Source organism: Phalacrocorax aristotelis, chromosome 6 (genome assembly GCF_949628215.1).
Source record: "Phalacrocorax aristotelis chromosome 6, bGulAri2.1, whole genome shotgun sequence".
Classification (NCBI taxonomy): domain Eukaryota; kingdom Metazoa; phylum Chordata; class Aves; order Suliformes; family Phalacrocoracidae; genus Phalacrocorax; species Phalacrocorax aristotelis.
In genome coordinates this window covers 40424013-40450066 of record NC_134281.1, presented here as the reverse complement: position 1 = coordinate 40450066, position 26054 = coordinate 40424013, and the positions used below count along the sequence as shown (strand labels likewise).

The following is a 26054-nucleotide window of genomic DNA, read 5'->3' as shown; positions in this document are numbered from 1 at the left end:
CGCTGCACAAAAGGAGCACGTGTAAAGGAGATGTTTTGTGGCCATCCTGTATTTAATGGCCAGCAAAGCACCGGTGCGTTATTTTTGAGGCTAGTTGGGTCTGTAACATTCGGTATTGCCCAATAACACGTAATTTACAAATCAAACACGTGTGCTGGCGTATGTAATTGCACTTATTTCCTAGAGCAGCAATTCAGTTTGCTGCCCGTGGTATTTTTGTAACGTTTGCCCTTCAAAGGCGACGCTGCCACAGTGTTACCCAGGCCTCCCCTGAGGGCACAGGCCCGGCCTGCGCCGTGCCCAGGCACCGGCGGGGGCTGAGGCGGCGGGAGCGCCCGCTGGTCCGGGAGGGGACGCAGAGCGGTGGGCGGCAGCACCCGAGCCAGGGCACCGCCGAGGGACACCGGGACCGGGACCGGGCCCAGCACGTCTCCTTCGGAAGGCAAGGGAGGCGGCGCCCGGCGCTACCACCCCGCTCCGGCTGTGTGGGGCAGCTGGCGGGAAACCGCGGCGCGGCGCCAGCAGGCCGGCCCGGCCCGGCCCAGCCCCGGGGCGCAGCACGGGTCCGCCGGGAGCAGCGGAGGCTGCGCGGGGGCGGGCCGCCGTGTGGGCTTGCGGAGCCGCTGCGAGGCGGGCCCGGACCGGACGACTCAGCGGCGGCTGCCCGCGTAAGGGTCGGCGGGGACGCGGGGGAGGCCGCGGCAGGCGCGGGAAGGCGGGAGGGGAGGTAGCGGCGGACGGGCTGGCCGGGGAGCCCCGCCGGAGGGCCCGCGGCCCCGCGCTTCCTGCTCCGGGGACGGGCGCTGAGGGGCCGCCCGGCCCCGGCCCCGCCTCCGCCATGCCTCGCAGGCCCGGCCAGGCCCGCTCCCGGTGTCTGCTGCGTCCCCGCAGCCCCGCGGGTCCCGGGGCGTTGCCGCCGCCCGAGGGGCTCCCCTGCCCGGGTAGGGTGCCCTCACCGCCCCGAGCGGTGCCGCGGCGGAGTGCCCGTTCTGCCTCGTCAGCCGAGGGAATCGGAAGTTTGATTTGTGGCAATAAATGCTGGCTTTTTTCTCCCTTTCAGTTCTTAGGGTCATGTGGAACACTGTCACCCTGTGCTCCCTTGGCAGACTGCCCCCCAAGGCCGCATCTCTGCTGCTTCCAAGGTTACAAACTTTAAATTGCGTGTTCGAAAGAAACTATAAGGACTTGTGTCATGGTAAACAACCCACACGCATACTGCAGAATCAGGGGTTGAAAAGGACACGCGATGTGCTTCCCTGCCGTTTAGTGAGTAATAAAGCAAAATACAGACGGTATGCAAAAACTTACCCTGTTTTAGATGGACGTATCCTGTCCGTGTATCGACATGTGTTTGAAGAAAATCTAAGGAACAGTGAGGCTGTTATTAAAAGGTAATAAACTGCTTATGTGGTGTTTTAAAAATGTTGCTGCTGGTGAGGTGTATGTTACTTAGAGGCACTTTTAGGAACTTTTAACATAGGAAGAATGCTAATTAAAAAGTTCAGAGACAAAAAAAAATTGGGTTTTTAACAAGTCCAGAGACTAAGAAAAAAAATATGTTGGTTTTTTTTCCCCCCTAACCATTTTGAAGCTTAAACTAGATTCTGTGCTGCTCTGTTCTTGGGTAGCTTCTCTGCAGAGTGAATTTTGCAAGGATCTGCACTTAAAAATTTCAGCTGCCCAGAAGAGGTGCCTAAATGTTGTCTGAAATGCCTAAGCCTAGGTGCAGACTGTATTTAAATTGGTGCCATGTGACATTGTTTTGCATATATTGCCAAGAAGTATTTTTTCTAGACCTTCATAAAATTTCTTTCCTGTTTGATTTTTGAATGCAAAGACATAAATGGTGTCTCACACAATTACAGATCCCTCCTGAAAGAGTAGGTGACAGTTATTGCAATTAATCACGATGCACTGGTAAAACCAGGAAAGTGTATTTTATATGTTTGTCCTTAAAGATTAGATGGTAAAAATTCAAAGGCCTTTGTTCAGAGGAAAGATGCATGAGCTGGAAGCAAAGCTATGGAAAACACACTGTGCCCTCCTGTGGTGGCATTTATGACATTATTAAAAATCCTTAGCTTTTTTCTCCTGAGGTTTTTCAATCTCTACAGTCTGCAGGAAGCCACAATAAGATAATGGAGTCACGTACAAAGTGGTGTGTAAGTAGTTATGTTAGTAGTATTTTTAGATAAAGATAGTGCATCTTGGTGAAAAATATTTTACTTTAAATAAATTAAGAACCTGGTTTATTTAAGACCAAAACTATTCAATACCACATTTGTTTACAGTTTATTCAATTCTTTATCTGTACTTGGTGCTGTCCCAACAATAACATTGGTAATGACTTCCTCTCTTGATGGTTGTAGTGACACTGCAGTGTTCACTACTTGTAAAGTATATCTTCTGTGCTGTAGAGTGTGCATTTCTTCTAGATTTAGTAATTTATTCTACTTAACAGCTACTGATTTTTGTCAGATAAACTTGTTGAGGGGAACTGAAGGAGGAAGCCCTTGACTGGATTCCTCCCTAGAGTAGTTGGAAGAAGGAGGTAAATGTCCATGCTGAATTAGGACTAGCAAATTATGATAGCCTTATTAATAGCTGCAAGTTTATAGGCTAATGTTGTTGTAGGATAATATCAAAGTCAGCTGTGGTTGCTGATGATCAGCCCTTTTTCAGTACTCTGCCCATGAGGCTGCGGGCAGAGATGAAGTATGATCATATATTGTGAAATACTCTGCGCTGGGTGTATATGGGCAGCACCCAGAGGAGGACATAGGTTTAATAAAGTCTACTAGCTATGAACATAAACTACAGAGAATATTTATATTATTTCGCTCTTTTTTTTGTCTCTATTAGACAATTTTTGAATAACAAAACTAAAATGCTTGCTTTAAATAACAAACCTTTGCTTTTTATTATGCTTTGTAAGAAAAAAATAATCTGACAATGTGAATTAATCTTCATTCTCATACCATTGGTAAGAAAACTGCAATACATTTAAGTACTATGTTATACCTACTAACTGTAAGTCAAGGTGGTTTACACTAATGGAAACTTTGTTTTTTAAATCAGGTATTCAGAGTTGCTAGAGATGGTCAGTAAAGGAGGGGGAGAAGATGCCATCTTGCGTCATACTCAGAGAAACAAGAAGCTGTTTGTTCGTGAACGCCTGAAGTTGCTACTTGATGATGAGTCTTTTCTTGAGCTGTCTCCACTGGCAGGCCTCGATATGCCGTATGGTGATGTCCCTGCTGCTGGGTGCCTTACTGGTAATTGCCAGCAAATGTAATATTAGATGTAATGGGAAATTGATGAAGGTCATTTGTTTCATTGCTCATATGTTTAAGTATGATTCAGATTAGATCTAAAGATCCATCCTTAGATGGCCTGAGGGCATTGTTTTGAGCAGCCCATGTTGGAGATGCAGCCCAGAAGGAAGAATTGTTTTGAACTAACCTGACCCTTAATATAATTTGAGAGATGCTGTTTGGGTACTGCGATGAGTAAGTGATTGTAGGCAGTGTACGTTAGTTGTAGTCTCTGTGCTGCACACCTTCCTGTACTAACCAGCCTTGCTCACTGAAGTTAAGGTGTTTGTTCTCACTGCAAAAGGAAACAGGATGCATGTAATCAGGTTTATGGAATATTTTAGTATCTTAAGAACGTGCTTTCCTAGGGAAGTGGACATCAGTTCTATCCAGTAGCAGCTCCCAACATGAAAGAGTTCAGCCAGTATTGTATCATTCTTCTGCGATCTTTGCTGGGTAATCTGGAAGAAACCTGTAACGAAAAAAAGTTTTTTCATTTCTTCTAGATTTAGTAATTTATTCTGCTTACCGGTGACTGATTTTTGTCTCCAAAAAATTTAGAACGATGTGTCAAATACACTGAAGTCTGTTAAAAGAAAGGGGACAAAGTTACTGAGTGACACAGGAACTGCGAGATTTATTTTGTAACATTTTTCAAATAACAGACAAGTCTTTTCATTGCATTTTGAAGAGCAGTTCCAGTTTAAAAAGTACCTAGAAGAATAGAGCATGAAATTCTATCTTTTGTCACACAGATTGTTACATTTTTCAGTTTTATATAGGTAATTTGTAATTGCCTTCCCTGTTATCTCCAGAGTTGGAAGTCAGACTGTGGATTTTTTTCTTTTATATTGTCACCAGGAGTAAGTTTATTTCAAGTTCTGTCTTCTGTCATTTAGTTCTTTTTAAAATGTCATTAGCTTTCAGTTTGTTTTTCCAGAGAAGAACTATAGATTTCTTGCCTGTGTGGTATTTGCGACTTAATTTGCAGCTTCCTGATGCAGTAGTACCAAAGGAACATCCTAGCTATATTTTGGCCCCCCTGTTTCACCTATGGTATTTTAGAGAGTCCTGATAAGTATCTGTGGTACCACTTGCAGGAATTGGCAAAATCTGTGGGGTCTGGTGTGTCTTCACTGCAAATGATGCAACTGTGAAAGGAGGAACTATTTATCCAATTGGAGTCAAGAAACAGTTAAGAGCTCAAGAAATAGCCATGCAGAACCGACTGTTATCTGTGTACCTTGTTGACAGCGGGGGAGCATTCCTGCCACTGCAGGTTGTGTCAGAACCACTTCACAGAACAAAATACCTATGTTTATTTTAACCATACTAATGTTAAGCGATATATCTCAGGTTTACGTTTTGTTTTCTTGGCTGGTTGACTTTCACTGTCTGTTATATTTAAATGGAGTTTTGTCCACAAATTGGAGTCCAGGAGATGCATACCAGTGGTGATTGCTGTGGCTAACCTTGCGTCTAGCGTCTAATCAAAATTTAGAAACTTGTATATGAGTGGGGGGACAAAGTTCTGATCCAGCATGGGTATTCCTCAGTGTGCTGAAATGCTTTGGTGTCTTTAATAAATTAGTACATTGTTTGAGGTTTCTATCTGCAACTCCAGAGTCTATAAAATTACTCTGTATTTTATTGTAATGTTTGTGATAGTAATGCAGTAACCTCCATGGTCTTTGAAAAATGTCGTTTTTGAAATTCTTACTGTAAAAGGAGAATTTGCACAGGTTACTGTCCAATGTACAGAGGTCATGCTGTCACAGAGACTATAGTAGTTCCTTCTCCAGACTGAAAGCAAACGTAGAAAACAATTTTTATATGACTTAAGGAATTGTGTTGAAAACTAAAAAGGGAAACTGCTGAAGTAATTTCACAGATAAAGTTTGAGCATGAGCTTGCCCTTCTCCATGCTTACAGTCTCAGTTTGTGTAGAATAAATTGGTTTCACAAAAAATTGCGAAACTTACCTCTGCTTTCGAAAGGGGAATAAACACTGTAGCGAATGCTGTGTGTGTAGGTTTCAGGTATCATGTTAGTGGTGACCTTTCCAGGGTCGGTTACAATGCATTTGTGACTGAATGGCGGGACGAGGAAGTGCTGGCTTTTGTGGTTAATATTGAAACTCACTTTGTCTTTTCTCTGTAATGTCAGTCAGAGCTGTTTCCTGACAAGTCACACGGTGGCAGAGTTTTCTACAATGAAGCAATAATGTCTGCCATGAGAATCCCTCAGGTACAGTGTCATTTGGAGTACAAGTAAGTGTAGTGTGTGTGATCAGTAGAGTTCTGAAAAAAGTTTTGTTCTAATACAGATTCTAGGAACAACTCTCAAACATGCAAAAAATTTTCTAAAGCTCATTTTTTCGATTTGTGGGGGAGGGATATTCAAATAGTATCTCATGTAACAGAATACTTCAGCCTTAAGGATCCTCTAAGTGTTTACCGACTGATCATGATGGAAAAGCATAAAATCATTAGGTTTTTTCAACGTAAACACTGAACTCTCTCAAAAACAGCATTGTTGTTTATGCTGGTATTTGTATCTCTAGTTCATTGTTCCCCAAGCTGTGATGTAGTCTCTTGAACTTTTCTGAAACAAATGTGATGGTTTTGCCTTTCCATTCTCCTCTCTCCAACATCTTGGTGTGTTTTGGTTTCTTTGTCCTTTAGGTGGCAGTGGTGTGCGGCTCCTGTGTCGCTGGAGGTGCTTATGTTCCAACCATGACAGAAGAAGTTGTAATGATAGATAAAATCAGTACACTGTTCCTTGCTGGCCCACCTCTGGTAAAAGCTGCTACAGGAGAATGTGTCTCTCCTGAGGACCTAGGAGGAGCTAAACTTCACTCTAAGTATGTGAAATAAGTCTTAAAAATAGGAGAGAATTCAGCATATTTAGCTCTGAAGAAACTGTCTTTTTATCTTAAAATAATGTGAATGAAGCTACTCCAGTGACAGGACACAATATGGTCCTCAAGGACTGAAAAACATGCATTGAAAAATACCCAACAGTAGAAATGATACATGAATTATTGTAAAGGTTGGTGGCATTCAGTTATATATGTGGGAGTATCATGGGGCTAGATATAACTCCTTGAAATGAAAAAAGTAACGTCATTGTAATTTCAACGTTACTACTTTCCACTTCCAATGTGTGTATATATATACACACGCATACTCTGATAGAAATCTCCTGTAACTGCAGAGGTCAGGGTCCAGGCCAAAAGTAGAACCTATTATTACACTGTTTGCTTTCCTTCTCGGGTATGGGGGTTTTTGTTAGATCAGCTAAATGGAAGTAAAATTAAGTGATGGTATGGGGTGAAGCAGGGAATGGACAAATCTGGATTTGGTTGCCCATTCTTCCACATACTTTCTGAGCAACTTCAGGCAAGTCAGTTCTTCCGTGCCTCAGAGGGATCAGCTATAGAAGAGGGATCGTATAATTTCTTTACCTAATGTAATTGTTATCAGGATACAAATATTAAATAGTTGTGAGTGTTTGAATACTGTGATGACGAGAAAAATGCATAAGAAATTATCTTTTCTTCCCTAAACTAATGAGTGGAGAGGTGGTATGACTTCTTTCCATTTCTCTGCTTCTGAAGACACTAGACTAACTCACTGCAGAGAAGAACCTGAATGCTTGTAAAATTACCTGAAGCAAAGAAGAAAAATGGAAAGCCTGCCTGCTTCTGCTGTTAATGAGGTCCTCATAGCAGGAGATGAGCAAGCAGGAAATAAACCTGATAGCTATCTAACCATTTCTTTAATACCATTTTTCTATCTCAGAAATATCTGTAGTTGTCAAAATGGTTATTCCCTTCTAGTTAGGGGAACAGTGTGGCTTGCTTGCTTTGTTCTGGGAGTTCTATGCTGTGTGTATGGTGACCAGATTCCATACCTTTCTCACAAAGACAAATACTAGTGTGACAGCTAACTGTGTTACATGTAATAAGTTACTGTCTTTATCTGGGCTGGAAGTGCTTATTTTGAAAGAATTTTAAAAGTTTATTTTCCCTTTATTATCTTGTTCACATCATCATCATCATGAAAGTAAATTCAAAGGGCTGTCTTTAATATAGGTAAACACAAAAGTCACAGGGAAGAACTTCTTACTATGAATATTTTTGGGGATTGGGTTGCTCAGAAATTCCACTGACTTAACTGCTTTCAGCTCGTTCATACAAGAGCAAAATCACACAATATTTTCAGGGAGTTTGTAAGGTCACAGTGCAGATTAAGGTTTTTCCTTTAGTTGGGTTTTCTATCAGACTTCAGATTTCGTTAATTCAATACTAATTAATGTTGCGCTCTCTCCTAGAGTCAGTGGTTGTAGTGACCATTTTGCATCTTCAGAAAAGGAAGCCTATGAATGCGTTCGAAATATTATCTCTACATTGAATTATGATCCACTGCCAGAGGAGGTCATGGAGCATGACAGTCCTCTGTATAGTTCTGAAGAGCTCTTGGGACTGGCACCACAAGATTATAGGTGTACTCTTCCTGTAAAATTGGTAAGGTGGAAGATACTGTATTCCTTCATCCTTCCAGTCTGCTCTATCTAGTAGCTGTGGGTTAACAGGCAGCAGGCTGTTCTCCCTTGGAGAATCCTGAAGTACCTGAGATATTCTGTATTATTGCTTAATCAGTTGCCAAACTGTCCTTGAGTCTGCAACAAAGCAGAGTGGCAACAATTCTGTAAAATTATAGAAAATATTTAAGTCGAAAACCTGCTAGAAATAAGATAATTATGGATTATGCCAGCTGATTCCCCATCTGCTTCCATGCAGTGTTTGAGATGGTGTTATGTCAGTATGTCTTGTACTGTGTTGGCTGCCTTGAGAATGTGCATCCCTTTAGTGTCCTGTTTTCCGCTTCCCCTGCCTCCCCCCCAAGTAAAAGACTTGCTTGTGTAATTTAAATGACTAATGAAAATACTGCTGGAAGAAACAACAAAGCTCAAATTAAATGTGTTTGAGGCTGGGACAGGTGCTAATATGTAAGCAGAGACATGCAGAACTGCCCACACTGTTTTCATGGTGTTTTTCTAGAACAGTCTCCAAGGATGTGAATCCACTGTCTTTTCCAGGGGTAGGCTCCTACAGTTAAGGGGGTTGACTGTAGAAAGCAGTGTAGCTTTGAAGGCAGATTTTAAACTGTGTTCAGTAAAAAGCATGAGCAGTATGCTGCTGAGTGTTTCTTATGCACACAAACTGTAACTGCACATGCGGGGTTTTTTTTACAACATTGTAAAGCACATGAACAACTGCTCTGTAACACTGAAATAATTTTGGAGTTGAACTTTGGCCCAAAATACATGGTTGGTAATCCAATGTAAACACAAATTTTGTTTTGTGCATATTGAGTATTAAGCAGAGTGTAAGACATAAAAGGGCCTCTGTGTTCATTTAGGTTGGCTTCTTGCATTGTACAGGTCTTCTTACTATTTGAACAGAGCATATCTTTTAGCAGAACAATCCTATTTTCACTTAAATTTGTGTAGGAAAGACTGTATTTTTTTTTAATGCAGATTCTGAGCCGTCTGATGGATGGAAGCAGATTCCAGGAATTCAAGGCTAATTATGGAACAACATTAGTAACAGGATTTGGCCATGTGGAAGGGTAAGGCCATAATATTTCACTATCAAAATGTATGGACGTATTGGTCTAAATAGCTTTCATATTATCATCAGGTTTCATAGTATTCCAGTAACAATGTTTATAAAATTCTGAATCAGTCAAGAGTTGATAATAAAATACTTCTAGAAAGCCTGGTCTTCTGTCTCTGAGCAGTGAATCTCAGGCCAATAACAGCAAAGAGTGATTACAAATGAATGGTTTTCATTGCCTTGTGAAATGATCTGTTTGTTCACAAAAACTACTAGCCAGACAGTTGGAACATTGAAGTCTCAGCAGATTCCTTAAGAAATAAGAAACAGCATTTTTAAGTGTTCCTTCCCAAACTGAATTGAAAGCTATTATCCCTTCTCCCAGATGATGGAGAGGGGCTAATACCTATACAAAAAGCTGTGCATAATTCAGGAGACTGTATTATTAACATATTCATGAAGCATACAACATCCCAGTCAAATAATTTTTTTTTTTTTTCAAAAAAAGGTAGTAAAATATATTTTTAGAGCCTCTTTAGGTTGAAAGTGTAAACTTTTCAGATTGACTGTTACGTTACAGGAATTAGAGAGAGCCCAGAGTCCTGGCACCTTGTACGTTGTCTTGCAGTGTAAACTCTGACAGGTCATCTGTAGCTTTATCTGCCCTCTGGGTATGTTAATATGTCCATGCTTTACATATCAGGAGTGCTGTAAGACTTCTTGTTTGTTAGGTATGTGAGGGTCCTTGAGTGAAATGGCATGTATAAGTGCATTCTTTTACATTCTGAATTTCTTTAAAAGGGCAGATCTCTGTGTGTGTGTGTACAGATATTTATGTTTCCATTCTTCAGAAAATTATGAGCTATAGTTTCATGATTTCTGGGGTTGAAAAGTGGAAATGTTAATGTATCTGTTTTGTAGGCACTTGGTGGGGATAGTGGCTAGCAATGGGGAGCTGTCTCATGATGCTTCTCTCAAGGGTAGCCATTTTGTACAGCTATGCAGTCAGCGGAGTGTTCCCATCCTCTTTTTCCAAAACACTGCTCCACATACAGCAGAGCCAACAAGCATCTCACAGGTATAGCATTTTTAATTCAACGTGCTTAATTCAAGTAATACCTACTTCTTGTTTTGTTGAAGATTACATTTTGAAAGTTATTGTTAGGAAGATAATTTTTTAAAACCACTCTAGATGGTTTAAACCAAGGAGCTTCATAATCACTTTGTTCTTACTTTATTCTCAGTTTATTCTAATTTTAAGCAGGCCTCTGTGCTTTCCTAAAATGGTACTGTCCAGCTGGCATGCAAGCTGTAAAAATTAGGATTTATAGTGCTTTTCACATTGAAACAAAGCCTGTTGATTCTTCCAATACCACTGTGCTCCACAGAAAAATAGATATTTCTCTTTTAGAAGAGTGAAGGTATTGAAGTACAGTACGTTTTGTCCTGGGCTACAGAGAGCCTCACAGTAGAGTCTACTTCAGATTGCCTGAGCAGAGATTGTTTCTGCAGCCCTGTTCCTCCCAACTGTCACCAGCACTTAAGACAAAGCCTGGGATAATTGTGTTGTACCTGAGCTTTGCTAATGCCTGGGAGAGCTAGGGTTGCACTGTATTGTAGGTTTTTGCACACTGGTTATAATTGTTTTGCTGATTTACATTGTAAAGTAAGTGCATAATGGGCTGTTGTAGTTAATGATGCTGTTTTACTGTTATGGAATAAGTGATCATACAGAATTGTAAGGAAAGAACTGCTTTAGAAATACAAGTTTGGTGGGAGTGGAGGGAATATAGAAGAAAGACTTACAGGATCTAAAATCTTTATTGTCATTTCAGGCAGAGGCTCACTCCAACAGATTAAAAGCCCAGGCCTCCATGATGGCTGCTGTTGCTTGTGCTGCTGTTCCCAAAATAACCATTGTAATCGGTGGCTGTTACGGGAGTGAAAGTTATGTTATGGTACGGGTAGCCTAAACGCTAATGGGTTTGGTCATAGACTTTCTACACTCTGCCAAGATTTCACAGCACTTTATTTTTAAAACTGTCAGCTGTTGTTACATACATTTAACTCTATTCATTATTTTAGCTACTTTTAAAGTAAGAAATGCATCACAAGATGTTATTATAGAAAATTTGTTCTGCATCTAAGAATGTAGAGCCAGTTCTAAAAAAACAGGTTATCTGAAAATATCCCTACTTGGAGCCGATCCTGCCTTTTTCTCAGCACATGTCGTTTGTTTTCAGTGATCAAGGAGCACGTCTCCTTTAGTTGTGCTACTATGTGTGCTGTTCATGCTGCTAGTAGGTGCAGTAGGGCTTTTTGTTTGCTCATAATGAAGCATGTAAATGCTTGGAGGAAAAATGAAATAATAAAATAGCAATATTGAAGGCAGTGGGGATAATGATGGTTGCTACCGCAGGGTGTCTGTACTGATATAGGAGCTGTAGCTGTAATGGTAAAGGAGCTGTATTGTTAATGCTTTACAAATTAAACTATTACATTCTGCTTTGAACTTCATTGTGTTATCCTAGAGCCATCTTTTTGTGACTAATTTCAATGAGTTTTTACTGTGCCTTCTTTTTTTTGTAGTGTGGGAGATCATTCAGTCCAAACTTCCTGTTCTTGTGGCCTAATGCAAGAGTTGCTCTTGTGGATTCAAGACATTTCTGCACAGTCCCACAAGCTGGGGACAATGACTGTACAGCAGATGAATCAGAGCTAAAACGTCTGAAAGAAAAGTGAGGACATTAAATATAAACCTTTGCAGTTGCGCTGGAATTTAATTAGTTGAATTACTTACTTTTGTTTGTCTTACAGATCAGCACATCCCAGACAAATAAAGCAAAACTGAATCTACTGAAAAATATTTCAAATTCCCATGGAATTCCATACCTGCTTTTAGGATCTTCTCAAGGAAACAGAAATGTTTGACTTAAAAAAACCCAAACCCTCCAAACCCCCCAAAACAACAAAAAACCAAAAACACCCACAAAAACAAAACAGTAACAACCCCCAACAACAAAAAATACCCAGCCCCCCCACCCCCCTGAAACCATGCAACCCAAAATCAAGCGATTGTTTAATATACAGCAGAACATCTTATCTTCTGAATGTGGAGGATGGTCTGTACTGCACAATAATCAGATCGGTTATGTATTATTGTATTATTTTCTGGATTCTAATTAATTTTAACAGTAATATTGCACATTCACTTGAAATTGAAGTATATGCCTTTTTCATCTATGATTTTGTTTTACCGGCCTGATTTTTTTTTTTATTACATTTTTCTGCTTTTAAGCTTCTTTTATACTCCGTCCTTTCCAGGCTAGAGGCAGAAAGCAGTGCATTTTACTCCTCTGCCAGACTCTGGGATGATGGTGTAATTCTACCTCAAAATACTAGAAAGGTAGGGTTTTTCCTTATATGTTCTTTACAGTACATTTAATCCTTGGATCTCAAAAGGGTCTTGCAGCATATGCGCAAGCCTGTGGTTCGCCCAAGGCAAGCGGCATGCTGATGCCCGGAACTGGGTCTCCCTCTTCCCGCTGCATTTTCTGTGGCATTTAGACTTGGAATTCTCATCTCTTCTCCTCCCCATTAGCCTATCCAAAAAGTTTCTGTTGAATTCTAGTTACTTGACTACAGCATGTCCTCACCGAACCTCTTAATTGACTTTACCATTTGATTCTGTATCTCAATCCTTTCTTTTTCAGTCTTGCCTAATCACCCATATCTTCACTCTTTTTAAGTTCAGGTGCTTCACCATTCACATCGTTTCCTTGCCTTTTCCTAGGATGTTTCTTTTTGCTATTTTCTCTTTGTGCTTGTAATTTGCTACTTAGATCTGGGATGCCCCCCCCCCCTTTTTATTTAGTTTTTAAGTTGGCAAACATCCACTCCATTAGATTCTTTCTGAAAGCTGCCACCTTTGTATTCTATTTTTCCTTGTTGTATTGTTCGTTAGCAATACTTAATGTTCTTTGCAATTCTGAAGCTTGTTTACTTAGAGAACACAATTACAGCCTGCTATCAATTAATCCTTCTAAATATGGTATCTATTTATGGTACTACATAGGTGTTAAATATTTTCTGTGGAGTTTATGGGAACTTTGATAATGGAAGAGCAACGAGAAGTATTTTCTTGTACTAGAGCCCAGAGACTACCTCTCAGGTATTTTAAGAACTACACATGGAAAGAAAATATGTGACAGTTGAAATGAATCACTGTTACTCTCAGTTTCCACCAGCACACCACAATTCATGTTTGCATGTTTAGCTGCTTTTTACAATATTGTTTTGCTACTTTATCTCAGTTCCTGCTAAGAAATGGAACTTATATTTGGCTTTGTCTGAACTGGCAGCAGGTACTCATTCAGATCCTTATTGTGCCTTTTTTTTTTTTTTAAAATGGGCATTAAAAGACAAGGTGTGCTCCAGTAGCAGTGGAATGTGCACAGTGAAATTAGGAAAATGCCTACTATGACTCTTGATTTCCAACAAGATACAAAAGGTTTTGGCAAAGGGGACTGTTATACGCACCATATGATAAAAGTTACCAAAATCTTAATGGAAAATTATCTTGTTTTTAAAGACCAAAACCAGTTCGTATTTTCAGTTCCTGTTGTCACAAAAGACCAAGAAAGATGACTTCTTAGAAAAAGGTGGATGCAGAAGAGCAGGATGTTCTGCTAATTTTTGATATGCGTTTGGAAATCTTAGGAGCATAGCTAAGTAATAACAGAAATGGATTATTACATAATGTATTTTCATTGGAGTATTACAAAAGTAGTTCTCCTGTCACCACAGTGACTTTATAATGGTTCAGTGGCCTCTGTAGGCAATGCATTTGGGATTCTGAGGACACTTCTTCCTTTACATTTCCCCTGCCCCAGTGGTACTTTGCACTGACACCTGTTTCCCCTAACACCACAGCGACGACTGTTCATTTTAAATGTTCATTGTTTTGCAAAAAAAAAAAAAAAGAACAAATACCTTATGGAATGAGTGCGTAACTAGTAAGTTTTACTAATTTTTTGTTTCAGAGGCCCATTGCTCATATTGCCTTTTGTTTTTAATTAGGTAATTGCACAGTGCTTAGATATTATAGAACAGCAGAAGTACCAGGTCGTACCTCCGCATCGGCATCCTGTCATCAGAATGTGACTGCAGCCTTTTTCAAATAATCAGCCTTTTAAAGTTAGCACCATGTACTAGAAATCTTTAATGTCAATGATTTTCTAATTCTTTGATACCATTAATAAAGGTGTTAAACCATTGCAGACAAGAATCCTGGACTCTTAAGTCTATTAGCATATTTGAACCATAGCCTCTTACTACATTAGTGGAATATTTATTTAATGAAAAGGAAGGATTAAGCTGAGAGTCTATAGCACACTAAGGAAGCAAATTCGTCCCAAGCCATAACAATTGCTTGATTTTTTTCACATTTATGTTTTAGTATGAAATCCAGAACTCCAGAAACTTCACTTTGACAAAAGATAACACATAAGCTAGTGTGTACAGTTTTCAGCCATAATAAAGTACAAAATGCTGCCTGCCACACAGCCCTCAGCATGCCGGTTCGGATTTCCAAAGCAGCTATGGAAAGGCTCAACTTGCATTGCTCGAAGGATACTAAGGGAGTGACCAAGGAGATTATATAAATTCATAATACTTCAGTACAGGCTAAAAATCACCTCAAGGCACATGAGAGGACATAGAGACTGTTCCATGTAATGTTACCATGTGTACAGGTATTGAGTTTATACTGTGCCCTTTCATGCATCTTTGACTCTGCCACAGCTGCAAAGTTTATTTTCTAAAACCAAAACACTCTCCCCACCACCCCAAACTTGTGTTGTTTCACCTGTATAGTTCTTAGCACTGTACATCTTGAAATTATGCCAAAGGGTGTAGCTGAAAAATACCTGGTTAAGTATTTTGAAGAATCACCAGCAAAACTGAAATACTTAAGTAAGTACCCTTACAAATAAAAAGCGATGTTGAAGGAATTTAGGCCATCTGAGTGCTTGTAAACAGAGACCGCACCTTTTTGGAGCTGGAAGAACCCTAATGCGACGTGTTGCAGGCGGCGGTCCACGCTCTTTTGAAGATTCCGTGGAAAGTCACAGGAATGTTCACCTCCACTTCAGCCCTGGCAACCTCGCTCATGTCTTTGGCGTTCAGGATCAGGAGGTAGGCAGGCTTTGGCCCTGCGCCTGGGCTGACCACGATGCTCAGCACAACCCCTAGTAGGCGAGGAAAAACGACAAGCCTGTCCCAGGTGTGCGCTTGCGCTACCCTTCCCTTGGGCTGGTCAAGGTAAGAGCAGCCACTCGCACCCAGGGCACAAGAAATCCCATCATTACTGCACGATCATCTGTTCTGAAGTAGACTGAGGTTATTTATTTCTCATACTATTTTGCGTTCTTGCTGTCGTCAGCTTGCCAGCTGGGGTGCTGTGGCCCAGTAGCTCCTATAGACTTTCTTCTTAAAACTGAAAAATGTTTTTAATCTGAAAAGGAACTATGAAGGGCTGTTGCAGGGGCTGATGACAAACATGACTTACTGGAATATATATCAAATTTATCCATTGATCTTTTTCAACATTATCAGTTACTTTAAACCTCAGAAGCAGAATTACGAAGTAATTTTATAATGTGAGAAGATTAAATTTCTGGATCCCGACACCCCTGTGCAGAATGGATGGGATGTCCTAGCCCTCAGGTTATTTGCTCATTTTTTTACTCTCTGGGTCAGTCATTGCAGGAGAACCTGGGAACAACCATGTGCCGTAGTCTGTGACAGCATCAAACGCAGCCTTGGGGAAGATGATAGAAATGTGAGCACAGAGCCCGGTGTTAACACAGCTTTCAGAGAGTGCTTCTGCAGGGACTTAACTCCCAGGGAGAGAGACTTAAACATATTCCTAAAATGCATGTTGTCTACTTCAAATAAGGAAAGCTTTTAAGAACAAGCTTAAACCCTTCTCATTTCAGTGGGACTTAAACCCCTGCATAAGCACTTTTCTGAACTGGGAACAGATAATATAAAATTTTGCTCTGAAATATGAAGTATTTTGACTAGAAATAGGAAACTCTTACTATAAACCAGGGAGAGTTGGCTTTTAAATTCAGCAGAGCCAAGACTTCTCTTAGCTTCACATAATCCTTTTTGGGGATGAGGAATTCAGGGAGTAAGTAGACATCCTCTCAGGATGGTGGCTGCGACTCACTTTCAAAAGAGGTACAGGGCCGGGGATGTGCGAAGAAACACACACAGCGTTTGGCATGAATACAGCTACATGCCCTCGAGTGACAAAGCCTGAATTCACTCCACTCCTGCATGAGGAGGATGAGGATGGGTTTCCTGATGGAAAAAAAGCTAGGGAATGAGGACAACGGATCATCTAAATCTAGAGGTCTTTATCCTGCTGTGTTTTCATTCAGTTGTGACTTTCCCACTTTCTCAGAAGCTTCTTGGCAGTGTTAGAACAAGGTAGATAGCACCTAGGAGCTGCCTGCGGGCTCTGCTCATGCCCGCCTGGGGCACAGCCTTGCAGGAAGCCCCAGGGCCAGCAGACACAAGCTTTTCAAATCACAATGCCATTGATGGAAATAAAGTCAATGTTACCGTCATCTTCCTCCAGGGCATCTGGATGGGAAACGAAGATTGGCTCCGATGGGTACGAATCTGGCTCCTGCCACACCCAGGTCTCCTTTGTTTTAACATTCAGCTTGCAAAGCTAAAGGTGGAAAAAACCCAAAACCCCCCACATCTCAGAAATACTCTTTCTTGTCCTTAAGCTGAAAGCTTATGGAGAAGATGTGCCTCACCCATTCGCTGATAGTTACCTTGTCTGGGACAAAGTGATTCAGCCCCAGCCCATATGTATACGTGTAAGGTTTCCCATTGTATTTCTTGTAATTGATCTGTGGAAATTCGAAGGCTACAATAAAAACGAAAATAGATATTTGTGTGAGGATTAGCGGGATGTGGAGTGCAGGGGGTATTGGTGTTGCCGCTGGCTGTGCTTCGGGGTCATCCTCTTACCATGGCGTGGCCCTGAGAAAATAACTTCTGGCTCCAGCCAGATGGTCTCATCGCTGCACAAGGTTGCCGTCGCTGTCGTGTATGGCAGGGTGACCAAGTTCTTGCCTGTGTCAGACTGGACAAAGAAAAATACCCAAGGGAAATGTAGAAACATTCCTTTGTCTAGTTGCAGAGATCTGTTGCAAACCACATTGAACGGCGAAGGCAGCGATGTGCAGCCAAGCCTTATGAAGCTGCAGAACAGGAATATGCTTGGTGACGTCTGCGTTTTGCATTTTCCGAGTTAGCGATAGGGCAGTAAGAGTGCCTATGGCTAAACCAGCCTGTATGTCAGCCTTCATGTGCTTATAAACACATGCAGAATTTTTTTCCCCTCCTTAAGACATTCAGAGGTTTTAATTAAGCACTGCCACGCAGGGTTGCACTTTTTGCTTGATTACCAACACAAGCAGCTCCGCAAGCACCTTGGCTGACCTGCATCCCCCCAGCAGCCCTTGGCCCACCCACCGATGACCATGAGCGGGGTCACTGGAAAAAAAATCCAGCAATTGCAAGCCAGTGAGCTTTGCACCAGGCTGGCCACTTGATGGACCTCACACTCTGAGTTGGGGCTGGAGGCTTTAACTATGCACACTCAGGCTGCAGATGCTCCCTTCTCTGCTCCCAGCACTGCCACCCCACAGTCTCCGATTCAAACAGTAACTTATGGGGAATAAAACAGAATTACACTGATCAGGTAAAGAAAATAAAAAGTTTCTCTAAAGACCCATACTTTAAGTTCCACCACCCCATTAAAATGTTTAATTTGAATTAAATGAGGTCAGGCAGAGCACTAGCGATGCTTGGCCATAAGCCGTGCAGAGGAGCTGGGCAGACATGGACACCTCCGAGCCCTGCTGGCAGCTGCGGTGGCACAGAGCCGTGACAGCACCTTGTCGATGTTCAGGGGCAGCACGTATCTGCGGGCTTCGGGCTGTGGGGCTTTCTCTGCCTGTCGCTTCACTTCATCCCAGTTTGCTCGTAAGTTGGCTAAGTAGAGGTAATTGTAAACAAACTCGAACCTGCACAAAAATGGGATCACAGACAGGAACAAAGACGTCATTTGCAAGTGCAGGATTCAAATGCAGCCGTTTTTTCTTGAAGTGCAATGGAGTAAGAGGAGTCCCTATCCCGCTCCTTGGCAGAGGCAAGCTGTGCGTGCGCACCCACTTCCCATGTGGGGAAAACCTGGCCACTGCTGGTTTTTGCCCCAAGCGCCCTGTGGCGGCCGCCAGGACCACCTCTCAGGGCATCCTGGCTAAGGATGGGGTTGGGTATCACCGTTTCAGTGCCACATTTCTCTGCGTTAACACAAAAAGCAGCATTCAAACCTCAACCAGATCCTGCTCATTGCAGCCCCAGGAGTCGAAATAGCATCAGCCTTTGGGTCGTCACTAACGTTTATTAAAGGTAAAGGCAAACAATGTATTGGAAAATGAGTTTTGAACAGGCTCTCTACACCTCTGTGTAACTTCCACACTATATAGTCTATGTATCACCATGTGTGAATATTTAGATGGGTTGGAGGGACTCACTGCGTATGCCACAGGCAATTCCAACAGGGAAGGGATGTGCCAGCGCAGGGACTCACACGTCTGGTGCTGGGGCTCTGCTGGCCCCCACCAGCTCGTGCAGGGGGACGCGCAATGCCGCAGGGACCCTCAGCCCCCTCCAGGCTCAGCACTGCCAAGACTCACCCCTTCCAGGTGCAGAGGTCGACGATCAGAAATCCGTTATCTTCGTAGGTGTTAATGTGATGGAAAAGGTTGAAGGCCGAGGTGCGGTATTTGATGTTGAGAAGCCTGCCTTTCTTTTTCTCTGCCACGTGAAGCCAGACCTGAAAAGCAAGTAGCTGCTTGGTGTAGGCTCAGAGAAACAAAGGTGAAATCGATATGAAGGTCCTCCCAGTCCAGGGCTGGCTGCCCAGTACAGCCTGGTTTGGTATGACCTGCCACTTACCCCCATGGTTTCGTTGGACTCGAAGCAGTCCATATAGTTGGCTCCCCAAAGGCTCCAGGAGGAGAGGAACTTGAGGAGGTTGATTTTCACCGGTGTTTCAACAAACACTATGTAGTTTGAGGTCAGTCCAAAGCTGTTTAGAAACATATGCAGACCACATCAAGCTCACTGTAGTTTGGACAAAACCTGGATAGTAGTTCATCTTAAGCACTAAATATAGCATGCAGGTCACCACTTAAAATGTCAGGAATATAAACATCCTCGTTTTGATAAATCACCTAATTTTGGTTGCCAATTACATGCAAGAACAAGCCCTGCATGCCACTTCCATAGAACACACAGCGCCAGGGATGCTGGATGCGCGTACCGCACCTTTGTGTGCTTGCAGAAATAAAAAGGGACTCTGTTAGTCTGCACCCACTGCTCAGAGCAGCTGCTTTGCCACAGGAACACACTGTGTGGCACACGTGAGCAGCATCCCTCTTTTTGGCTGACCTGCATTGATAGTCTACTGAGCCCACGGAACGTTACCTGTGAACATAAGAGGGCTTAAACCTGTCGCTGCAAGGGAACTGCACCACCACCTCTGACTTGTTCATCGGGTCTTCCTTATCTGGAACAGGACAGGTGAAGGGTTATGGAGAGTTTCATACATACCTATTTAGCCTGTATTTGTAGTGTTTATCCAGCAAGTTTCTGCCTTTAACACAAAGGCAATTCATGATTTAGAAGCCACGTAAACAGTTGTTTTAAAGACAAAATTTCTGTTACTTAAAAAAGAAAAAGTCTAAAGAACAATTAAAAAAAAGTAACTTGATGACAAAACTAATTCGAAGGATAAAAAAAAGGTATTTATGGGACCAGATTTTTCTCAGTTTGCTTAGAGGTGGGATTAACTGACCTGCTTGAAGCGGAGGAGTCCGTATGATGTTATAGGCGAGCGCAAAGTTTTTTCCAAAGCAATTGCCGATGTTGTAAACCGTCCCATCATTTTCAATGTGGGGATGAGCCGTTGCCCCATTGATGGACACGTATTTACAGAGATCCACCTGGAAAGAAGATGCAGAAAGTCAGGAGCTTTCTTGGCAGGAGATGGGAAGTCACCACCTCTGCAAGGCATCGCAGTTCAATACGTCCCCGCTGCAGCCATAGAAAGTTCCTCTCTAAGCCTGAATCACCGCCTGTTTTGTGAAAAGGAGAAGGGCAGCAAAGCCAAGCAATTTGAGACGTCCAGGTGAGCTGACACAGTTACAGGGAGAGGTTCAGGATCCTGGGGTCTGAAAGGGAAGGCTCCACAGGCTGGACGTTAGTAACACAGCAAAGGAAAAGATCAAAACACTCGTTCTGTGTTACATACGGTTCTGCAGGGTAAATGCGGCGTGGCCCTGATGTAAATGAAGGCAGCAGTGAAGCTCTGGTAGGAGCCCTTCGGTTACAGTCCCTTTTGGCCAGGCTGCAATGTAGCTCCAGTTTGCAAACCCCAACCCAAGCATGAGGATATGGATCATGGACCCCATTGCCTCCTAATTAAATATTACTCAGGGCAGCAGCGGGTTCATTTACAAGCTCTTTCTGACTGCTCTCATCAACCCTCACAGCTGGCTTTATTTCTGCATCATCTCCCTAACAAACCCCAACTCCTACCTTATTATAAGAGGCAGTTATTGAACATTTTCATTTTAGTTTTACTCCTCTAGATATTTAGAAGCACAAAGACCCACCTGCTTAATTGTCTCTAGTGTATCTGGGTTAATTTTGGTTATAAAGTTGGTCTCAGTACAGGCATAGTAATCTTCACCGATGGGGTAGACATTAACGAGGGCATTATCAGTGACCTCCACACCTTTGAAGTACGAAAAAAACCTGAGCAGAGAAAACGGACAGGCAGTCAGGGGCTTCTTGGAAGTCGAAGCACCATAGGACATTGCTGCAATGTCTACAACCCCGAGGTACCTGGAAAAGATGTTCTTGCATGGGTCTGGGTAGGCGGAGGTGCCAAATTCTGTTATCACAATCCTTTTCTCAGTCATTGCTCTCACGTAAGCATCAGTCCTGATAAACCTGGGGAGAGTGAGGGCAAGCAGGCGCATTACACGTATACCTGTAAGATCGCAATGGGCTATACAATTAAACTATGAATATTGTTGTGTTGAACTTCATGAGACCTCTGAAAGCCACAGGTCCCCACGGCCTCACGTTGCGCCTAGAGTGCGTGGGGTCCAGCAACCGCCCTCCCCCCCCACTGCGGCAGTGGGAAGGGACAGCCAGTGGAGAGCTGAAGCTCGTGGGAAATGCAGCATTTTCTAAATGTTCTGCACCAAACACCTGAAAGCTGATGCCTTGGCAGCTTCTAACTGAGAATACATTTTGTTTTTCAGAGACGTCATAACTTTGTCACTGGCTGCAGCTACACATTCAAGCCTTTCTTCCCCTACCCTTCCAGATGTTTTGTAATCGATATAAAAATTTGCATTTCTGCTAACTATGACTAAGTTTCAGTTATTTTCATCTGGTTTTAGTGATCTCACCATTAGAGCTCTTCCAATGACCTCATGGGCTTGGAACAACTGGCACCTCCCACATGCTGTGCAGCAGAGCCCATCCCCAGTGCTTGCAGTTGATCAAATGCTTTGTGTTTTTTTTTTTTTTTGCTTGGAAAATTGCCACGTACCTTCGGTGATAGGTAACATGTCCCTCCTTGAAGTCGAACTTGTGAAGGAGTGCCTGGCCATCAAAAAGGTGATAGAAGGGCTCCGCACCCACCTCAAACAAGCCGGGACCACATCTCAGGAGACTTCCTCGCAGCCAGGTGGGGATCCTGCCTGCAGAAGGTGCAGTGTTGGTACATGCCCAGCCCGTGGCAAATCAGACCAAGTAATTTTTATTGTGTCAACAAAACGAACAAAACTTCAAACTATTTTTTAAATGCTTATTAAATTTGTTTTTTAAACATGCACGAGCTCTTTATGCCTTTTTCTTCACCTACACACCTAAGGTAGACCAAGACATTCAGTATGACATGTCTAAAGATCCCCCATCCAGTCTGTCCGTCCTTTACCCCAAAATATGCCATCCCTGTTCAGTCATTTACCTCCAACCCTATGCTCCAGCCCTTGTCAAGCCTCCAAGCTGTAGCGGCCCGTAAGCTCCTGAGAACAAAAGCTGGGCAGGAGGAGATCAGGGAGACCACACCAACCTGTGACGTGGGCGGTCACTGGAGAGGACAGCTCCTCCACGGTCTCAAAGAGCTTTTTGTAGCCTCCAGCAGGATGCTCGACTCTGAAATGGCCAGAAGACCTGCGGTTATCTCAGTTTTGGGATAGATTTGGACACCCCGCCCCCGGGAGAGGTGGTTTTGTTTCTGGATAGACTGATCTGCTACTTACAAATAAGTTGAGACATCAAGAGAGAGAAGCACCAGCCTTTGTAGGGCAAAAGGCTTCGAGGGCTCTTACCAACTACTACAGCCCCCCACAAACCATCTGGACCCCGAGCCTGATGCATGATGGAGGAATCGGGAATACCGATGGGGGAATCTATGCCAGATCCCTGCAGGCAAACACCCTCACCCAATGGACAAACTCAGGATATCCTGAATCATCAGAAAGCAAAATCCAACTTGTATCTCCCAGGTCTTCGATAAGCATATATTTTCCTTTTTTCTCTGAGCAAAGCATACTTGAGTCCATAGCTGAGAATTATTTGTGAGGCTCCAATTTTCATCTATTGCAGAGCCCATGAAGACACACCAGACACAGGCTGTGTGGGCCACTCTCCTTCCCCTCCAAAGTATGAACCATCCTCTGGTACCTGGAGGTGAGCCTGTGCCCCTACACCAGAATCACGCTGCTGCATAGGATGTACCAGCACAGACATGCACACACAGAGAACCCCCCTTCCTCCTCCCCTCCAGAATGCGGTGACCCCCAGCCTCACAGGAACCCTGCCAGCCAACACTGCACCATGATGGTGATCGCTGAGTTGCTCCTACAGAGGAAAGCCCGCGGGAATACTCACTGGCTGTACATTCTCTCCCTGACAAAGGACCTGAGCCTCTGGCAGCCAAGCACGCAGTGAGAGCCGTGTGCTGGGTATTTATAGAGCGTTGAGCCCTGCTGAGGGGAGCCCTGCTCCCGAAACCGCCCCCACCAATGAGTGTGCCCTGGGAACAGAGTGGGCTTTCACCACCAAAATCCTCCCCAGGCTTTGAGAGGTTTTGTCTTGCTGTTTGCACAAAAAAGGGCTTTGAATATTTTTCTGAGACCCAAATTCTTCCCTAGCAGAAGTGATTACAGAGGGGAAAAAAGAAAATCACCAGGAAAAAAAAAAAAACCCAGAGAAAGGAATGAAACGAAGCACGCTGGAGTTGCACCAGGTGACATGCTGGGTGCTCAGCATGGCCACTCGGCTCTCTGTCGATAGGCACACCACCAGCCCTGTGCCACAGGGAGACCTTCCCAGCTCCAACACAGACCAAGGGCAGCAAGAAACTGCTCCTTCTTGCAAAACCATCTCAATCCCATGTAACAGAGCACTCATCTGCACCAGCCTGCTTGCAAAACGAGGATCAGTGCTTCACCTAGAAATGACATGACATTTGAGATACTAAGAAATAAGATGTCAGTGTCAAATATTATTCCTACCTTGTGTACACATCAGCCAGCAGTTTTTTCCTCCGTCCTGGGCTTCTGTAGCAGACTGTCTTTGAAAGCTTCCACGCGTTGGTACAAGTACTGCAAGGCTAAACCGCTACCTACCAGCCAGGAGGGCATCAAGAAGCATCATCATGGTGATGATGAGCAACGGTGATGGCTGCTTTTACTGGCACTGTACATCACCACCTGCTTACGGCCCTTATTTCCCCTCTCCTCCCCCTTGCTATACTTCAGTGTATTTCAGTACAGTGGCACGTGCCAGCAGCTGTAGTTGCTGTATAAGGCAGGTTTCTTAAGTCTAATGAACATAAAGTAGTATTTTTACATAGGGTGTTAACAGCCCTAGACACTCAGAAAGATGTCAAACTCAAAATCATCATTTGTTTTATATGCAGCACAGCAGTTGCTGTTAGAGACAGCCCAAAGATCACTTAATAAACACCTCTAGTAAGAGTAGATGTTTATGAAAACAATGGTGGTGTAAGGAGTAATTTCAAAGATTAACAAGATTAGAAAGATTACTGCTCTCCCTCTCACGGGTAGCCCATGGTACAGGATGAAGATATTTCATAATACCAGTACCCTTTGGGCACTTCTCCCATACAAACAGGAGTGATCAAAACAGTGGTGAAAGGAGAAAATTAGACATTAAACAGCACCTGTGTTAGATGTACTAGAACCATTAAGTGAAAGTTTGGCTTCCCTCTCACATTTTTGTTTGGTTGTTTGGGTTTGTTTTTTTTTTTTCTCCTCCTTTCTTTCTGTCTTCTATTCACAAGACAGAGTGTTTCCTTTTGGACTGAGGGTTCATCTAAGGCTTTTAACCAAAAATCAAGATACTGAGTTGAGCCTTCATGAGCTCTTTGACTGAGGCCTCCCATTAACCCTGCATATTAAACAACCTTAATTATACAGTAATTTGTCCATGGAAGCATCCTAGCAATAAATATATTCAGTATAAACTTCAGTGCAAACTAGAGGCCTCTTAGCAGTCCAAATAACATGGAGATTTCCAATTAATCCCAGGACAATGACTGAAAACAGTGTCCTAATCTTTGATGTCATGAAAATTCAGTGTTTCCATGGCAACAGCATCTTCCCAGGCCCCATCCTCCTCCAGTGGCTTAGGAGGCAGAGATCCAAAAACGTCCCCGGCCCCACACACCAGCAGCCAAATTTTCCTCCTTCTGCATCTTACCCGGACTGACCATAATCCTGCCCTTTAGATTTGGCAGCAACAGTTAGAAGAAGGACGGCCACCACAGGCAGCCTCCATCCAGCCCCTGCAGCTCTCCTCTGTTGTCACTCACCATTGCCTGGGTGGTGTCTGCCTGCCAGGACCCCCTTCCCGGGACCCAGGGCCAGAAGTGACGAGCCAGAGGAGCTGCTCACTGATAGCTTTGGTCCTGATGCCTTAGACAGGTACAGGAAGGTAAAATTCAAAGAGCACTCTGATATTACACTTTGTGCTGCAGAGCTTGGAGGTGATCAAGACTAAACCCTGCCCCAAGTAACCTGATTTAATTAGATCATTTTTAAACAGGGTTTGGACTAAATAAGCTCCCTTCCCACCACAATTATGATCCTATGATTTTCAGCCTCTCCCCCTCTCCCCTTAAAGTATTTATTTTGCCACTTCTATCTGTCTGCTGCCCACATGCAGTTAAATTTGGAGTACACAGTTGCATCACGTCTCAGCACTGAGATTAGCCATTAACATTTTATCCGTGTAACATCCTGGCTGTTTTCTACCAGTTGCTTTTTTGGAATCAGCAGGTGCCACCACATACCAGCTGGCACCAGAGCAGGCAACTTCTGGTTTGACACTAACACCAAGAACAGCATAAAACAGCATATAACCTACCATTGCATTATAAAAGTGTTCTTCCCTAGCAAATAATAAAACTGAAAAAGGAGTTATTGGCACTAATTAGCAAAAAAGGTGCTGCTAAGCACATGAAGCAGCATCTCATCCTGCCTTTCTGTGCAGAGAAGGGAGGCAACAAATGTCTTTACCTCCCGTTGCCAGCAGGCCAGGTGGCACTGCAGATGGCAGTCACAAATAATAGCTGTAAAACACTTAAGCAAAAGAGAAAAGAGTTTTGAATCTGGGAATGCAAACAGTAAGTACATATTCAAAACCCAAATAGCCTACCATGGCAGTGCCCCTGAATCGGCCACACGCTGAGGGAACAGCTTCTCATTTCCCAAGACAGTATTTAGGGAGCTAACCAGAGCTGGGAATTACATCTCTGCTGAACAGGTTTCTAAATAAACATAGTCTATTTCAAGTGGGTTTAAAAGGGAGTCTAAACAGTTTATATGAGGTTGATTTTTGCATAATAAAAGTTAAACAGCCACAGTGTGTGCGCACACACAGCCTTTTATGAGACTGAAAATTGAGAACCAGAC

At 43.1% G+C, this 26054-nt stretch overlaps 2 protein-coding genes across 6 annotated transcripts; one reads left to right on the top strand and one right to left on the bottom strand.

The window, feature by feature from the left end:
- The first annotated feature begins 218 nt into the window (after positions 1 to 218).
- Positions 219 to 14211, top strand: LOC142059053 (biotin-dependent 3-methylcrotonyl-coenzyme A carboxylase beta1 subunit-like). Of its 5 annotated transcripts, none has more exons than XM_075097310.1 (14): positions 471 to 668; positions 1061 to 1391; positions 3079 to 3275; positions 4415 to 4593; positions 5481 to 5561; positions 5999 to 6177; positions 7650 to 7842; positions 8859 to 8950; positions 9859 to 10015; positions 10773 to 10895; positions 11527 to 11675; positions 12262 to 12343; positions 13013 to 13108; positions 14017 to 14211. In XM_075097310.1, exons 2-13 carry the CDS (start codon positions 1072 to 1074, stop codon positions 13085 to 13087), a joined length of 1827 nt encoding a protein of 608 aa, XP_074953411.1. In that variant the 5' UTR covers positions 471 to 668; positions 1061 to 1071; the 3' UTR covers positions 13088 to 13108; positions 14017 to 14211. The 5 variants fall into 5 exon arrangements, with proteins under 5 accessions (XP_074953410.1, XP_074953411.1, XP_074953409.1 ...); XM_075097307.1 differs by lacking the exon at positions 471 to 668 and adding an exon at positions 776 to 941; XM_075097309.1 differs by lacking the exons at positions 471 to 668; positions 13013 to 13108 and adding an exon at positions 219 to 442.
- A 128-nt stretch (positions 14212 to 14339) lies between these two features.
- RPE65 (retinoid isomerohydrolase RPE65) lies at positions 14340 to 22284 on the bottom strand. Its single transcript, XM_075097311.1, is given in 14 exon segments — positions 14340 to 15064; positions 15067 to 15185; positions 16570 to 16681; positions 16791 to 16885; positions 16990 to 17104; positions 17921 to 18050; positions 18726 to 18865; positions 18988 to 19120; positions 19519 to 19600; positions 19889 to 20036; positions 20709 to 20850; positions 20941 to 21048; positions 21659 to 21809; positions 22184 to 22284. Coding segments are annotated over 12 exon segments (1437 nt in total). The 5' UTR covers positions 21018 to 21048; positions 21659 to 21809; positions 22184 to 22284; the 3' UTR covers positions 14340 to 14920.
- Between the last annotated feature and the right edge of the window lie 3770 nt (positions 22285 to 26054).

Bases quoted from the DNA above. Each gene is read 5' to 3' on its own strand.
- LOC142059053 (XM_075097306.1), top strand. From the start codon at position 839: ATGCCTCGCAGGCCCGGCCAGGCCCGCTCCCGGTGTCTGCTGCGTCCC. The intron at 942-1,060 runs GTAGGGTGCCCT...TCTCCCTTTCAG, and splicing joins CGAGGGGCTCCCCTGCCCGG to TTCTTAGGGTCATGTGGAAC. The intron at 1,392-3,078 runs GTAATAAACTGC...TTTTTAAATCAG, and splicing joins AGTGAGGCTGTTATTAAAAG to GTATTCAGAGTTGCTAGAGA.